We start from the raw sequence: 19,142 nt of genomic DNA on the forward strand, positions 1-19,142 counted from the left end.
CAGCGTGCTAACACCGCTGCTCTCTCTCTCTCTCTCAGCTTACTACCCTGCGCGGGGCGATTCTGGAGGACGCTGTGCCCTCCACGGCGAGGCACGGGACGGCCCGCGGTCTCCCGCTGAAGGAGGTGCTGGAGTACGTGGTTCCTGAGCTGAACATCCAGTGCCTCCGACTGGCCATCAGCTCACCCAGAGTCCCGGAGCAGCTCCTCAAACTGGACGAGCAGGGGGTGTGTATTAAAGAGCTGAAATCTGATTGGATGAGGTGCGCTTGACGCTGTTGTTAAGTAAACAATATTACATTATGAATACCAGGGCTGCATGTTTTGGGGAAAAAATCAAATCGTGAATTTTCTGATTAATATTGCAGTTTTTTAAAATGCAATTGCTGCGCTTGTTTGTAGAGCTGCACAAATAATCCAGAATTTGGTGAATATACAGTATACAGGAGTCAGCATTTGAAGTGGATCAAAAAAGTTCATCAAAGTTGTCTTAAGACAAGAAAGCGTTTTAGGTTTTAGGACAACTTTGATGAAACCTTTTCATCCACTTTAAAGGTGCCATGTGTCATGTCTGGCAAAAAAAATCAAGTCATACTCCACATTCCATACCAGATGGGGGCAGTATGCCTCAAAGTGTATTGGTCTACTCTAGAGTAACAAACGAGAAACGGCATAGTCTCTATGCTCCGCCCCTACCTTCACAACAACCCTAGAGCCATAGCCGAAGCCTAAAGGACGTTTGTCCTCCAGAGGAACGTTGGGTGATGTCAAGTGATTTTGAAACATGACATCTTCAAGCTACTAACCCCTTCACCTTTACCAGTGAATATGTTCATATTCGTTTTGTTCATATTACATTTTGAGTTGTATATACACATTATTTGAATTAAATTAATTTGACAGACAGCATCATTCTGTCAACATCTCACGGTGAATGCTTGAGAGTTGGCAGCTCTGGTTACGTTGGTTGGTGCTAGCTTGGTCAACATCAGCTGTCTGATGTTGACCAAGCTAGCACCAACCAACGTAACCAGAGCTGCCAACTCTCAAGCATTCACCGTGAGACACACGCAATTGACTCCTTTCACACGCTTTCACGCCACACATCACGCACAGAAAAACCACGAAAACAAAGAGGACACGGAGACCAACAGACTAGACAGAGCAGGTTAGTTATGATATAAAAAAATATCAGATTCTGTCATATATCAAGTTTGATTTTCATTAGCAAAAACTTGACCGCTCTGAATATAGTGAGTGAGTGCGCGCGCGGCCGGGGTGCTCTCTCTCTCTCTCTCTCTCTCTCTCTCTCTCTCTCTCTCTCTCTCTCGGGTTTATTATCATCAAAGACATTTCAAGCTTCTTAGGTAATGTTACATTTTAGCATCAGCTTGGTAGAGACGGGCTTTGGTAGATAACAGGTGAAAACCGGATCGGATCTGTGGGTAAGTTATAGTTAGCTAATTATCAAACGCAGCTACGGTTAGCCATCGCTAACATTAGCACGTTTATCGAACAGCCTTCGATACATTTCTATGTTATAACTTCCTGAAAAAAATACGCAAACATATAAAACAAACTTCTAGCGAAATACTAAGAGCATCTTACTTACCAATCCAAAAGAAATGTTGCAAGTTCGGAGTCGAACCTCATTTCTTTCAAGTCCATCAGTTGTCTCCAGTGATGGAAAGCAGAGCCGATGTTTACTCTGGTTCGGCTCCTTTTCTTATCGGATTTGATTTGTGATTCCGAGCGCGGTTGTTTATCTGTAGCGGGTGGTGGTGGTAGGTGTCTCTTGCCAAGGGCTTCAGCCATCCTTCCGCTCTCTGCCCTGAACTGAAATGAAGTAGTGGGCTGTACTTTCCACACGATTGACATCAGGTTCAAGTACGCCCACAAGCCGTGCGAGTTATTCGTGTATTGCAGGTTGGCTGGTGGTTATGTTGCCCGCATACCGCCTCCCATGGCCGAAACTGGTATTACGTGGCTAGTAATGCTAATGCTAATTAAGGTTGATATCTCTGCAGCACTATAACTTGACATTTTTTTAATAACATCATCGCCCTTATTTCTTCTCATTCTTTTGATGCGTGTAGGTCATTTTTTGGATATTTTTACCTCAATTTTTACACATGGCATCTTTAATAATTAACTAGTGTAATAACATGTCTATAAAATAATAATAATAATTCATATTAAAAAATAATCAATAAAAATAATAATATTATTATTAATACTATTACTACTACTTTTAATATTATACTACAACTGCTAATACTAATAAAATTGTAGCTACGATAAAAATAAATAATAAATATAATAATAATATATAAATATTGCTATTGTGATATTTCACTGTAAAATAATCATAGAGAGTATTAAAGAAAATATTATAAAAATAACAATTGTATTTTACCTTGCATCTGTAAAATTCAAATAAGTCTTAATTTTCTTATTTTCATGATTATGGTTTTTATTTAGATTAATAGTGTAGCCCTAATGCATAGTGTCTTTTATTATAGTACTTTTGCTGATGTTTTATAACACTAAGCAATATTTATTGTTCTAATGTTCAGAGTCAGTATGGGTTTTTCAATGACTGATTCTTTAACACTTTTGATGTACTGTATGCGTCGTTGGTTGGAACAGGCATCATTTAGTCTGGCTTTAATGCAGCATTGTGTCTTTGCACAGAATTTTAAGCAGCTTTAACTGTGCTGTGTTAAGATGACTTAAGAATAAGTGAAGTAACTCACAAAGTTTCTCACAACCCAAATATATCTGCAACACAACAGTGCAGGAAGTGTTCATGCAAATAATGCATGGTCATGTGACTAAAAAGCACCATGCACTTGGTCTCAGAAACACCATATGTCGAGTTGTTTTTCCCATGTCAACACGCTTTCAGATGGTCGTCTGGTTTCTGAGGGAGAAAATCAGCCAATATCATGTTAAGGGTCGATCAATAACCGCTCCAGTCACCCATTGATTTCCTAACTTTGAGTGGAAGTGTGAAGCTGGAATTATATTTTATTTCATACATAGAAACGTTTCATTCCCGCCCTCTCAATAATGCTTCATTATCATCTTTACAAGGAAGTGTTTTTTGAAGATTTCTTGAATGTTATATATAGACCTCGTGTCATATGAACGGAAAGCCCAGTCATTTTTTTTATCTGGTTATATTCTTTCTTTTTTTTAAAGAAATTAATGCTTTTGTTCAACAAGGATACATTAAATTGATCAAAAGTGACACTAAAGACATGTAAATGTTACAAAACATTCTATTTTTAACTGCTGTCCTTTTGAACTTTTTTATTCAGCAAAGAATCCTGAATAAATTAATCTATCAGGGTTTCCACAAAACTATGAAGCAGCACAACTGTTTTCAAGATTGATATTCAGAAATGTTTCTTGAGCAGCAAATCTGCATTGTAGAATGATTTCTGAAGATCATGTGACACTGAAGACTGGAGTAATGATGCTGAAAATACAGCTTTGCATCACAGGAATAAATTACATTTTACAATATATTCACATAGAAAACACTTTTTTTAAATTGTAATAATATTTCTTAATTTTACTGTTTTTGCTGCAGTTTTAATCAAATTATTATTAAATACTTTATTAATCCTTCACAGGAAATGATATTGTTACTGCAGCAACCTCAGTTTAATCCATGCACACAGACATATCTAAATAATTACACACCTAGAAAAGAATCTTACACAAAAAAAAAAAAACAAAAAAAACAATTGCACATTACCCAAAAAAATACATTACACGTATTGCACATTAAAAACCTGGTAGCAGCAGGCAGAAATGATTTACGATGCCATTACATATTGGAGGGATCACTCTGCCGCTAAATGTACTCTGCTGAAATACCTCTAAAGCATGTAATGGGTGCGAGTCATTGTTCATAATAACATTTATTTTTTTCAGCATCCTCATCTCCACAACCTGCTCAACCCAGTCCTGTGTGATGCCAATAATAGAGCTTGGCTTTTTGATCAATTTATTTAGTCTGTTCCTGTTGTGCATGCACCCAACCCCCAGCACACAACCTGCTTACAACCTGCTTTGACCTTTTTTGTATACAGCTTCCATGTGGCTGGATCAGTCCAGTTTATTATCCGGCTGTAACCCAAGGTACTTATAGTTGGAGACCAGGTCAACTTCTGTTCCCAAAATAGAAACTGGATCTGGTTTGGGCCTCTTCCTCCTAAAATCAATAACCATTTCTTTGGTCTTGGAGATATTAAGCCTCAGATTATTATTGCACCAGTCCACAAAGTCCCTAATTGTACTTCTGAATTCACAACCATTCCTGATACATCCCACAACATCTGAATCATCCGAGTATTTCTGAAGAAACCAGGTATTGGAGTTTTGTTGAAAGTTAGATGTACAGGTCCTTCTCAAAAAATTAGCATATTGTGAAAAAGTTCATTATTTTCCATAATGTAATGACAAAAATGAAACTTTCATATATTTTAGATTCATTGCACACCAACTGAAATATTTCAGGTCTTTTATATTGTTTTAATACTGATGATTTTGGCATACAGCTCATGAAAACCCAAAATTCCTATCTCAAAAAATTAGCATATTTCATCCGACCAATAAAAGAAAAGGTGTTTTTAATACAAAAAAAGTCAACCTTCAAATAATTATGTTCAGTTATGCACTCAATACTTGGTCGGGAATCCTTTTGCAGAAATGACTGCTTCAATGCGGCGTGGCATGGAGGCAATCAGCCTGTGGCACTGCTGAGGTGTTATGGAGGCCCAGGATGCTTCGATAGCGGCCTTAAGCTCATCCAGAGTGTTGGGTCTTGCGTCTCTCAACTTTCTCTTCACAATATCCCACAGATTCTCTATGGGGTTCAGGTCAGGAGAGTTGGCAGGCCAATTGAGCACAGTAATACCATGGTCAGTAAACCATTTACCAGTGGTTTTGGCACTGTGAGCAGGTGCCAGGTCGTGCTGAAAAATGAAATCTTCATCTCCATAAAGCTTTTCAGCAGATGGAAGCATGAAGTGCTCCAAAATCTCCTGATAGCTAGCTGCATTGACCCTGCCCTTGATAAAACACAGTGGACCAACACCAGCAGCTGACATGGCACCCCAGACCATCACTGACTGTGGGTACTTGACACTGGACTTCAGGCATTTTGGCATTTCCTTCTCCCCAGTCTTCCTCCAGACTCTGGCACCTTGATTTCCGAATGACATGCAAAATTTGCTTTCATCTGAAAAAAGTACTTTGGACCACTGAGCAACAGTCCAGTGCTGCTTCTCTGTAGCCCAGGTCAGGCGCTTCTGCTGCTGTTTCTGGTTTCAAAAGCACACGCCTGTGCACGGTGGCTCTGGATGTTTCTACTCCAGACTCAGTCCACTGCTTCCGCAGGTCCCCCAAGGTCTGGAATCGGTCCTTCTCCACAATCTTCCTCAGGGTCCGGTCACCTCTTCTCGTTGTGCAGTGTTTTTTGCCACACTTTTTCCTTCCCACAGACTTCCCACTGAGGAGCCTTGATACAGCACTCCACCTGCATCCTCCTCATCTTCTCACCCAGCAATTCTGGCTGAATGGTGTTGAATGCGCTCGAGAAATCAAAAAACATGAAGTTGTGCCAGGATTATCCAGATGTGTGTAAACCCTCTGGAGCATATAGATTAGGGCTATTTTAGGCTGGTATGCGAACTGAAGAGGGTCTGTGAATGTACACACTAAGAAAGGACCAGTCTTTCAGGTGTCTTCATAATGTGAGAGGTAAGGGCAATAGGTCTGTAATTCTTGAGCTCTGGAAGTATTACACAAGTACTACATAAATAAATGCAGCCTTGTCGAGCATAAGAGACTTCTTTCAAAAACACTGTCTTACCAACCCCAAACTTCTGAACACTATGTGTCTTAGTATTTCCCTGTGAATGAATGACTGTGGATTCCCATCACCACATGTGCTGTGAATCTGCTGGGTTTGCTGTCGAGATCAAACGTCGTCTGAAATATTCCCAGGATGTTTAGTCTCACATAAGAGACAAAAGCAGAAAAAATTAAGTTCCATTACTGCACTTAATGGATCTCAGTTTCATGTTTCTGTGCAGGAGTGTGTGAGGGTTTGTCCCAAGAGACTTGTGTTTTAGTGTAGACCTTGCGTGGGATCCCATTCCCATCCCAGTCGAGCAGGAAACTCCAGTGCGTGTAGTAATGCACGTTACGGCGAAGAGGGCAGTCGAGGTAACGTGCGCTAAATCGCTATAAATTGGAATAGACTTGAAGTGTGCTATTTGTACTAGTGTTTCTAATTTAACCATCAAGTTTGGACACAAACCACTCTGTAGACACAAACCATTTCTGTAGAAATTGAATTGAGTTATTTTGTGATTTTGTAGTGGCACTAAAATTACACGCTTCACCTTTGTGGAGATGAACGGTGGTCTTCATCGCTGCCTCTGGGGAAGCAGGTGTGAAAAACAACACCTATGTCACATAAAGTGCTAATGACCTCCAGTCTGCCACCCGCGCGTACAGAAGAGCGCCAGCCGTATCGCTTTACCTCGGGCTGCTGCGGAAGGGTTTGCTGCTCACTTGATGGTGACGTATAGGTGAAGTGAAGCCTTTCGTTCCATTTCCTGTCCCTTTCTTCACTTATACTCACGTGTGACCGTGATTCCTCATGGGACAATAGAATTAGTCGGTATGGGTTTTTTGTGGTTTTTAGTTCCATTTGATTTTTTTTCTCATCAAAGCTGCATTTATTTGATCAAAAATACAGGGAAAAAATTAATATTGTGAAATATTATTGATATAAAATACAGTTTTTCTATTTTAATATACATTAAAATATAATTTATTCCTGTGATGCAAAGCTGTATTTTCAGCATCATTACTCCAGTCTTTAGTGTCACATGATCTTTTTTAAATCATTTTAATATGCTGATTTATTATCAGAGCTGTAAACTGTTGTGCTGCTTCATCTTTTTTTGGAACCTATGATGCTTTTTTCAGGATTCTTTGATGAATAAAAAGTTAAGAAGAAGGGCATTTATTTAAAATAGAAAATGTTCTGTTATTTTTAACTTTTTATTCATCAAAGAATCCAAAAAAAAAAAAAATTGCATTTTCCCCAAAAAATATTTGGCATCACAACTGTTGCCCACATTGATAATTCTAATAATAAATCGGCATATTAGAATGATTTCTGAAGGATCATGTGACACTTTATACTGGAGTAATGGCTGATGGAAATTCAGCTTTGCATCACAGAAATAAATTATATTTTTAAGGATATCAAAAATAGAAACCATTATTTTATATTGTAATAAGATTTAACAAGATTACTGTTTTTTTGTTTTTTGTTTTTTTGATCAAATAAATGCACCCTTGATGAGCAGAAGAGACTTCTTTAAAAAGCATTACAAGTCTTACTGATCCAAACTTTTGACTGTTAGTGTGTATATGTAGTGTATTTATGTGACATTACGTTATCTTAAGTTTTTATTATGTATTATGTATTTATAATTATTTTTACATATACTTGTCGAAAGTTTTTGAACAGTAAGATTTTTATTTTTTTTAAATAATTTTCTTGTGCTCACCAAGCCTGCATTTATTTGATCTAAAATACAGCAAAAACAGTAATATTATGAATTTTTTTTACTATTTAAAATACTTGCTTTCCATTATAATATATTTAAAAACCAAGCCTGCACTGTGTTTTCAAAGCTTAATTTTTTTTTTTTTTTTTACTTTTTAATCTTATTTTTTGTATTTTTTGTTTACAATTTTAATGATAATAATAATAATATAAATTTTATAATTGAAATAGAAAATAATATACATATATTTATTTATTTATATATATATATATATATTTATATGAATAGTAATTAACTATTTAAAAATTAAAAATATTCTACAAATTGTATAATATAATAATCTTTATTTATTTGTGTTATATATATTATATATATTATATATATATTATATATATATATATTATATATATATATATATATATATATAGATATATATATATATAGTTAAAATAGTTTATTTATATATTTATATATTTATATATAAATATATTTCATAATTTTCCTACATGATCTACGTATCATATTCATATACAATTATTTAATATTTAATCTATATTTTAAAAATACATTTCTATATTGCACAACTCTTCATAGATTGCTTTTTGCAGTGCTATAACCTTTTAGCTTCTTTCCTTATTTTTAAACAATTTTTTGCATCTCAGAGCTTTAGTTTAGTGTTCAGTGCTCTGAACTTTTTTTTTTTTTTTTTTTTTTTTTTTTTTAATCTCTTTAGAGAAAGCTGCTCACAGTTTATAGCAGATGCTGTTTTCTGCAGTGTAACGGTTAGCGCTGTGCAGGTAGTAAATGACTGTATGATGACAGCATGTTTGCTGGTGTTTGAGTCTCAGAGTCGTGAGAAGAAGTCATTCCTGCCCCGAGGGCTGATGGGAGCAGTCAGGATGGTGTTATGTAAAGCACTCGCCTCTCAGTCCCTCCATCACTAGCTTGTGTTTCTTCTGTCTTGTGGCGTTTCATGTCATTCAGCGGTTTATCTGGGTCTGTGTTAAGCTCTCTGTGAGGAACAGACAGAAGAATGTGTTTCACAATCTTTATCCTCTTTGCTGTACGTTTGAATAAAATTTCAGGATCCAATAAAAAAGTGTCTGTGCCAAAGATTTCAGGTTCGGTCTGTGTTTTTGGCATTTCTTGCTCTGTTTTAAACCCTAGTGAGCTGCCTTGTTTGATGGCTTTGACCTTTGCAACACATCTCAATGCTTTTTAGGGTCTTCTTGTCCCATGAAATTGATGATTCCCTGTCAACACGTATGAAACTTTCCACTGACCTAGTAACAGTGAATTCTGGCATTGCCTTTTTAAATGAAGAATAAATGTGTCGCTGCCTTAAAATTTGGCCAAAATAAAACAAGTTAATTATGCATCTGATGACATTCATTTTCCCAGTGATTCCTTACAAATATTTTAAATATTAAATAATTATTTCAAATCAAAGTTCACATTTTTACAACATTTGAAATGTATATTTAAATATGAAAAACTATATTAAATATTTTAATATATAAAACATAGGTTTTTAATATTTAAATATAATATAATCTTAAAAATATTATTGTAATTGTAATAAAATATTTATAAGATAATAACTTATTATTTACCCAAATAAATATTTTAAGATTTTTAAATAATATAATACAATATACATACATTAAAACTATTTAATAAATATTTTATATTTAAAAAAAATAATATAATAAATAAATTATTTATAAGTTTAAGTATTTAAAAATTGTAAAAAGTGTAGAATTATATATATACACACACACACACACACACACATACATGTTTTTACAATTTTTTAGCAAATTTTAATAAATAATGTTTTTTAAATGTATTATTATTATTTTTAAAATATTATAAAATATTATTTTGGATACGCTCTAGGGTGTGTAACTGAACTTTTGACTTTTTGATGCTGTTGAAATGTAAACTGTCGAGAGTAAGCGAGCGCATGACATCACTGTTGGCTCGTATGGCTGCTCACATCATATTTGCTCCTCTGTGTCTCTGACTCCTGCAAGCATTTGATGTCTTCTCACCGTTTTCTTTCTTTTATATCTGATTTGTGTGCTGGCTGTATATAGAGATTTTGAGTGTGTGTGAGGTTTTTGTGTGGTGTTTTTTATCTTTTTTATCTCTAGTTTTTTACTGCACTCACCCAAGTTGTGTGTGTGTGAGTGTGTGTGTGTGTCCTTCCTGAAGCCAAGTAGGGCATCTCCTCTGGTATGGATTATCGATTATAGGGTGTGGGAGTTGGTGGTTGCTGTAATCCAAAACAGTCGGCTGAAGGGTTCCAGGAGCGAGGTCGTCATGACAACAGTATGGTTGCACTCTGGGAATACTTGACCCTCGTAGGAGAGCGGAGTCTGATTCCCATCACAACTGGGTTACGCTTGCGTTTGGAGTCTGTGACTGTTTTTCTAGTGACCTGTCACAGCTCACTTCAGATCAGATGAACTGAGGGAGATTCCAGAGACTGATTGGAATCATTAATGCTGAAGTGAGGAAAGCAGCTGGTTTGCTGACTTTAACTCACTCTTTTGATTGCTTTAGAGGGTTTGAACACTTTGTCAGCTCGGTGACCAGCTAAACTTTTTTACACTACGCCTGCAAACCACCTCAGACTGGTTTGTTTATGATATTAATAGTAATAATAGATATAGATATAGATATAGATAGATAATAGTAATAAAATATATTAATAATTAATAATATATATATTTTCGTAATTATGATTATTATAAATAAACAAACTGTGCATATTGTGCTCACTTTGCGGAATACCATTTACGTTTTCCTTACAAAAAGTGTATGTGTATGCAATTTCTTTAATAATAATAATATTAATAATAATGGTATTATTATTGTTCTTATAAATAAACAAACACTGTACATATTGTGCTCACTTTGCAAAGTACATTTTATTTTACAGATATAACACAGCAAAGCAAGCGGAATATATCTCATTTATTTGCATAAATAGTGTTATTACTTTTTTTGTTATAATTTAAAAAAACTAATATTTAACTTTTTTTTAAATGTTGCTTTGGCAATTAACTGAAATAAGTTTATGTTGAGGTATTACATTTTTTAAAAGAGATTTAACTGAAAAAAAAACTGAATTATTTCATTTCACTTAAAAAATAATAGTAATTAATTTTTTTTAATAATGAATCATTCTTAATCAGAATTTAGAAATATCAAAAAGTAATAAAAATGACAAAAGCGCAATAATATTTAATGATTTAATCTAAAATTAAAATGATAACTGGAATGTGAAAAGAAAAGTTCATTATAACTTAAAAAAATAAATACATTAATAATTTTTATTAACAATGTATATTATTTTATATTGCGATTTTAAAATGTATATTATTATTATTATCATTAAAATTGTAAACAAAAAATAAAAAAATAAGATGAATTTTTTTTTTTTAAAAATTGGAAAAAAAATTATAACTAAAATAACTGCCTCCAACTAAAAAACACGTTTTATTTATATTATTTTTTGTGGGGGGGGAGGAGGGGATAATGATGATGATCCACAGGTTTTCTACTCGGCTGCTGTTGAGTTTATAATCCTTCCATTTCCATAATGATTAATAAATCCTCATGAATAAGGTAGTCATTGTTTAGCCTGATGAACTGATGTTTGCGTCACAGACTGAGCTCTTCTGAATGTACATGAAAATACAGATCCACACCTAAAAACCAAACCTGCAGCTGCCTGACGAATGCAGGGATGAGCGTTTTATCCATGACTTCATCTGTTTACATGCCTGACTGATTGCCTTTGCTCGAGGTGTGAAGTTTTAGTCATAGTTTCTGGTAAACTAAAGAAGCTTCTGTGGCACTCGTTGTTCTGGAGGCAGTGTGTGACACTAATGAGACGATTCTGTTGCAGTTGAGTTTCCAGCACAAAGTGGGCGTCCTGTACTGTAAAGCGGGGCAGAGCACAGAGGAGGAGATGTACAATAACGAGAACGCCGGCCCGGCGCTGGACGAGTTCCTGGATCTGCTCGGTCAGAGGGTCCGGCTGAAGGGCTTCACCAAGTACCGAGCTCAGCTGGACAACAAGAGTATGTGCTGAACACACAACACAAGAAATAGCATTTACTAAAAAGTTATCTATATACACAACCGGTCAGAAGTTTGGGATCAGAACGATTTTTAATGTTTCTTTTGCTCATCAAGGCTGCATTTATTTGATCAAAAATACAGGAAAAAAGTGTAATATTGTGAAATATTATAATGATGAAAAAATAAAGTTTTTCTATTTTAATATTAAACGTTAAAATCTTTCATTTAAAAAATAAATTAAAAAATGTGTTTCTGTGATCAAAGCTGAATTTCCAGTCTTCAGTGTCACATGATCTTCAGAAATCATTCTAATATGCTGATTTATTATCAGTTGTGCTGCTTCATATTTTTTTGGAACCTGTGATACTTTTTTCAGGATTCTTTGATTAATAAAAAGTTAAAAAGAAGAGCATTTATTTAAAGTAGAAATATTTTCTAACAATATACACCACCGTTCAAAAGTTGGGGTCAGTAGATTTGTATTCTTTCTTTTTTTGAAAGAAATTAAAGCTTTTATTCAGCAAGGATGTGTTAAATTAATGAGAAGTGATGGCAAAGATTATATTTTGAATAAATGCTGTTCTTTTTAACTTTTTATTCATCAAAGAATCCTGAAAAAAAAATGTAGTTTCCAAAAGAATATTTGGCATCACAGCTGTTATAATAAATCATCATATTAGATTAGCATATGATTTCTGAAGATCATGTGACACTTTATACTGGAGTAATGGCTGATGGAAATTCAGCTTTGCATCACAGAAATAAATTATATTTTTAAGGATATTAAAATAGAAACCTTTATTTTATATAGTAATAATATTTTGCAAGATTACCGTTTTTTTTTCTGTTTTTTTTTGATCAAATAAATGCAGCCTTGATGAGCAGAAGAGACTTCTTTAAAAAGCATTACAAGTCTTACTGATCCAAACTTTTGACCGGTTGTGTATATATACTAATACTTATATGCTATTTATTTATTTACTTAATTATGATAAAAAAGTAATTAATATTATTAGAAATTAATTAATAATAATAATAATAATTGATAAATAAACAGTGCATATTGCTCTCAAACACTTTAAATTTTAATAGCATTTACTTTTTCACCTTTAAATGTGAAAAAAAAAAAAATATATATATATATAATATATATATATATATATATATTTATACACACACACACACATACACACACACACATATATTTTTATATCTATACTATTATTTATTTCGGTAATATAATGATTTTTGTTATTATTGTTATTGTTATTATTAAAAATAAATAAACAAGCACAGTGCTTATTGTGCTCAGGCACTTGACTTTTTTGTTGCTTCTGTGTACACTTATTTACTTACTTTAATTTCTTATTTAATTACTTTATTATTATTAATAATAATTAAAGGTAAATATTGGTAAATCTTCTTTCCCCCTTCTTTGAATGGTATTTGATTTTTTTTTTTTCTCCTCAGGTTTGAACGATTTATAATTATTTCTATATATAGCCATTTTATTTATTTTTTAATATTTCCTGTTTTGCCTATATTTTTTTTTTTTTTTTTTTTTTTATACCTTAGGTTTGGTTTGTTATGTTTATTTTTATTTCTAACTGTATACTGTATTCTGTGCTTTAGCTTTAGTTAAAGTTAAAATGGAATGATTTTAAGTTTTAAAATAATTAATAGTGTTGTTGTATCTTTTTGATAGTGGTGTTGTGTGTGTTTTGTGGGGGGGATGTTTTTTTTGTGTTTTACTGGCTCTGCTGTTGTTCCAGCGGACTCCACCGGCTCTCACTCGCTCTACACTACCTATAAAGACTATGAGCTGATGTTTCACGTGTCTACGCTCCTGCCCTACACTCCCAACAACAGACAGCAGGTACACAGCTCAGTGTGAGGGGGTTGATTGTGTAATAATGATACAGTATTAACCATGATATGTCCTCTTGATCAGATAATGCCGTTGTCTGTCCGTCCCTTTGCTGCGTTCTCGAATCATGCTCATCAGGGTTTTGATGTTAATATAGTTGATATAGTGTTGTTATGTTGGTGTAGTGGTTCCTAATATATTTAAATCTGAATATGTATTTATAAATTAAAATATAAATTCATAAAAAAAAAAAATTCTGTTTTTGAAAAATGTTTGATTATTTTCTCCCTCAGTTTTGAACAATTTATTTTATTTCTACCTATATATTCTGAACTATACATTAGCATTATTTTAATTTTAGCTTAAGTTTTTTATTTTTTAAATGTATTTTATTGTGTTTTCCCCTTTTTTGGACTATATATATATATACCCTTAGGTTTGAACAGTTAGCACTTTGTTTCTTTTTAATTATTATTTGTTTTGCTCACATTATTTGTTTATTTAATTTTTTTTTTTATTATTGTTTAATTTTTTTGTATGCATGTGCATTTTAAAGCATTTACTTCTTGTTAGAAAAAAAAAATGTGAAAAGACAAAAATCTTAAAAGTTTTTATTAAAAAAACTGCAGTTTTCACTTTGGTTAATAGTGTGGATTTGATTTAAAGATATAAGTCTAATTGGGTAAATGCATGATCAAATGCCATTAAATATATTTGATATGTTTTATAGAAAATGATTCAGTTGCATTGACTTTCCTAAAACAGAGCCTCATCACTGCACATGTCTTTTTCTTCTCCAACTTCAATTCTATTCGATTACGCAGGATTAGTGCATGAATCCCTGTCCGTAAGCTTCCAGAAGACTCGGGCTCAGTTCAGCCTCTCATCTTCTCATCCACCCTGTCTCTCCCGTAATCCTGTTTGTAACCCTTGGCCACTCACAGGAAGGCAGGCGCATGATTAATATGACAGCTCGGGGTTAATGGAATATTATGAGTTCCTCACTCCGTTGCCTTATCAAATATCTTTGAGATATGAAGGGCCGACTGTGCTAAAAATCTCTCAGGTTACAGATATTGTACTTATGGATGAGCTTAAGAGATTTTAAGTAGTCTTTCACAGCGTCTGCAGACATCTTTTGTACCATTTATTGTGCCAAGATGTGTATATATATATCAATAACTCATATTTTTAATCTGTTTCTTTTTGCTGTGAAAAAAAAATCATACCCTCCCAAATTTTTTAAATCTTTTCAAACTGGTTTGATTTAGAAGAGAAACATAATAGAAGTAAATCCTTGACTTTCAAAACTTTTATAACAAACAGGGTCCAAAATCAGCTTTTTGCTACACCTGCTAATACTAGTTAAAAATTTAATAATTATATATATATATATATATATATATATATATATATATATATATATTATATATATATATATATATATATATATATATATATACAGGCTGCATGTTTAGCTACACAAAATTATTATTTTTATTATTGGTAGTAGTAGTAGTGTTAGTATTAGTATAATAATTTTTTTATTTATTTATTTTACTCTCCTTTTGCACTTGGCAAGTGTTAATATTGCACTTTTTAGCAACATACAGATATTATTGTTATTAGTAGTAGTAGTAGTAGTGGTAATATAATAATAATAATAATAATAATAATAATAATAATAGTTTTTATTTAATTTCAAAATGTTTAACAACAAGTTGTTTTTATTTATTTTTTTCACTATATTTACTAACAAAATTATTATTATTATTTGTATTCTATTATTTCTTTTTATTAGTTTTTGTTTATTTATAAATTATTTACAAAAATGTGATTGTTATTATTATTATTATTATTAGTTTAATTATTTTTTCACTATTTTAGCAACATACAATTACTACTACTACTAACTAATTTGTTTTATTTATTTTCACTATTTTTATCAGCAAATTTATAATTATGATTTTATCTATTATTTATTATTTTATTATTAGAGTTATCATTATAGCTGGTGATCATTTATTTTTCAATATTTGTAACAACATTCAATATTTTAACAACATAAATTATTATTATGATTATTATTATTATTCTTTCACACTGCAAGTGTTAATTTTGGGCCCTGGTTACAAAAGAGGATTGAAAAATGTCATTTTCGGTCATTTTTCATTTATCAGAGTTTCCATTAGTAGTGAAATGGATTATGTCATGTCACCTTTTTCGGGTGGATTTGCTGCTTCACGTGCTAAAGTAACTGTCCTTTGAGGAAACGGCACACACTGAGTCCATGCACCTCTGTTCTTTCTTCTCTCACCAGTTGCTCAGAAAGAGACACATAGGAAATGACATCGTCACCATCGTGTTTCAGGAGCCCGGTGCCTTGCCTTTCACACCCAAAAACATCCGCTCCCATTTCCAGCATGTGTTTGTCATCATTAAAGTTCACAATCCGTGCACTGAGAACGTCTGCTACAGGTGAGTGAAGCAAACGTCTGTCTGGGAACGAGGCCTTTGATTTACACTGTAAATTATGATTATAATATGCTATATTAAGAGAAATTAAGCGATTTAATTTATCTTTGATGTCTGTTAATGTAAAGAGAAAAATATCAGTGAAGCTGAAGAACATGCATTAAATTCTGGAGAACTCAATCATGTGTCAATGCTTGGCTTGCCTGGAATTTTTAATCTTCTGTGTGTGTGAATTTTATGCTTTGTATGAATGTTTAATCAATTTTTTATTAATAGTTTTAATGCTTTTATAAAGTACAATATAATACAAAATTACAATTATAATATATTAAAATATTGTGTTAAAATATTAAATCCTAAAACTAAAATTAAAAAAAATCAATTAAAGCAATTATATAAATATAGAAAAATATATAAATATAGAAAAATAACTTAGAAAAATGACAAAAGTTAATAAAATGTATTAATATTATGTGAATATTAGATGAAGTAATTTTGTTTAATGTTGAATTGACCATTTACTGAAAGCTGAAGAACTAAAATGACTAAAAATGAAACACAAATAAAGTAGCTAATAAAATAATTGATTATATATATATATATGTTATTTATATGTAAATTAAAAGATTATTGAAAATTTTAATGAAAGCTAAATAAATAAACAATATTATAATAACACTGGCTCTCGTTTCCAGTGAATAACGACTTGTATTTCACTTTGAAGTTCATCACAAAAATCTATCATGTGGACTATGTTTATAGTGCTTGTTTTGTTATTTTTGGAGATGCCAGTTCATGTTCACTGCTGCTTTCTTTGTGAAGATCTGTATGAACTTTCCTCTAAATTTCTCCTTTTTTGTTTCACGGAGTTAATAAATCATGACAGATTTTTGCTGTTCCTTAAAGGGTTAGTTCACCCAAAAATGAAAATTCTGTCATTAATTACTCGCCCTCATGTCGTTCCAAATCCGTAAGACCTTCGTTCGTCTTCAGAACACAAATTAAGATATTTTTGATGAATATTATTATTAATGTGTGATACGAGGTGTAGAAATGGGATTAGGAATAAGTGATTTCAGATCTGTGAAGATCTCATGTTGCATTGCATTAGGACAATATCTCTCGTTGTCATCTTCGCAGTGTTGCGGTGTCCAGATCCAAAGACGTGCCTCCGTTCGGTCCTCCCATTCCTAAAGGAGTGACCTTTCCCAAGTCGGCCGTCTTCAGGGACTTCCTGCTGGCCAAGGTGATCAACGGGGAAAACGCGGCGCACAAATCGGAGAAGTTCCGTGCCATGGCGACCCGCACACGGCAGGAGTACCTCAAGGACCTCGCGGAGAACTTCGTGAGCACGACGACGGTGGACTCGGCGGTGAAGTTCAGCTTCATCACGCTGGGGGCCAAGAAGAAGGAGCGGGTGAAGCCGCGGAAGGACGCCCATCTCCTGAGCATCGGCGCCGTCACGTGGAGCGTGGTGGCGCGGGATTTCGGCCAGTCGGCGGACGTGGAGTGCCTGCTGGGGATTTCCAACGAGTTCATCGTGCTGATCGAGGAGGAGTCCAAGAACGTGATTTTTAACTGCTCCTGTCGGGACGTGATCGGCTGGTCGTCTGGCGTCATGAGCATCAAGATCTTCTACGAACGAGGGGAGTGCGTGATGTTTTCTGCGCATGACAACTGTGGAGAGGACATTCGAGAGATCGTGCAAAGACTCGAGGTAAGAGCGTTCAGGGGTGTGTGTGTGTGTGTGTGTGTGTGAGAGAAGAAAGAGCGTTCAGGGGGCCCTCGTTTATCAAGAGTGCATAGAAAAGGTTCTATATTTTGTCAAACGAATGAAATTTAGTGTAAATTAGGATGACCATACATCCTCTTTCCCCGGACGTTTTTTCTTAATCAAAATTCAATCGGGCTCAATCAAAACCTGCTAACTCTGTTTCTCTCTGAGCTGGAGAAGTAAGTTGGCTTGCAGTTGTGTTCGTGTTATCTTGGGTAACAGTCTAATTATTCCTTAAATTACTTTTCTTAGGGGATATTCAGACTTAGTTTTTATCATAAATGAAAGGGTCTGTAATTAAACATTTTCATCGTCTTCCTGTACATGAGATCACGTGTACCTGTAAAAAAAAAAAAAACCTGCTTCTGTAAATGCCCAAGCCGGTTAAACTCACTCGGTCGCTCAGTTTTTGGCTTTGGGATGCTGTTGAAGCATCTTAGATGCCATTTCCTGATTCAAAGGCGTCCTCAATCCTTGTGGTGCTTTTCAAGCCCACACTTTATAAATATAAATAAATGTAGAAATAATGCTGCATAGAATGGTGCGAAGAGCGAGACATGGCACAGCGGTCAAAGACGTCCATTTAGGGTATGTTTAAACATATTATAATAATGTTTAACATTTGAATAATATTTGTATAATATTTGTTTTATTTTACTGAACAATTTATTAATATAATTTTTTTTAATTCAATCGTTAAAACATTTATTTATAATTATTGATGTATTATATTAATCATTAGTACTATTAATAATTATAATTATTTAATTAACTAACACTTACATACAGCATATATAATAGATTAATATTCATATTATATTATTATTTGTGTGTTTAAATAATTTATTAAAAACAAATATAAATTTTCATTATATTATATTTTCATTATTAGTCATATTAATTAGTATATTATTTGTTATATAAATATTGATTGTTATATATATATATATATATAAGAGGTTTCCTTGTTAATATACAGTGAGGACATAGAAAGACAGAGAAAGCTGTGATCTGGTGGGTCACCTGGATGGTTTGGGGTCGTGGGATCTCCAGGGATTACCGCGGTATGCTGGGTGCGAGTGGGATTAGAGCTGCTCCTGTTTTTGGCCTCATTTCCTAAAGGCACTTTGTGTACTGAGGACTGCGACTGCCGTCAGACGAGACGCTCCCAGAACAGATGTTTCTCATCCGGGAGTCATTACGAAACAAACCCGTGTCACCTGTCTGTGCGTTTAGCTGATCTGATGGAGAGCAGAAATTCCCTGGTTAGTGACACAGTGGGATTGTGTTCAGATGAGGATTTTTCACATTTAGTATAAATTTGAGTT

General features: G+C 33.6%; 1 protein-coding gene across 1 annotated transcript in view; it reads left to right on the plus strand.

Annotated features, from left to right (window-relative positions):
- Positions 1-19,142, plus strand: part of LOC109052254 (signal-induced proliferation-associated 1-like protein 2) — a 117,983-nt gene that overhangs the window by 29,233 nt on the left and 69,608 nt on the right. The window contains exons 4-8 of the mRNA XM_042736140.1: positions 39-227; positions 11,523-11,697; positions 13,471-13,574; positions 15,886-16,043; positions 17,181-17,757. Coding sequence (XP_042592074.1) covers positions 39-227; positions 11,523-11,697; positions 13,471-13,574; positions 15,886-16,043; positions 17,181-17,757 — 1,203 coding nt within the window. The remainder of the gene's footprint in view (positions 1-38; positions 228-11,522; positions 11,698-13,470; positions 13,575-15,885; positions 16,044-17,180; positions 17,758-19,142) is intronic.

Source organism: Cyprinus carpio, chromosome B13, assembly GCF_018340385.1.
Source record: "Cyprinus carpio isolate SPL01 chromosome B13, ASM1834038v1, whole genome shotgun sequence".
NCBI classification, from domain to species: domain Eukaryota; kingdom Metazoa; phylum Chordata; class Actinopteri; order Cypriniformes; family Cyprinidae; genus Cyprinus; species Cyprinus carpio.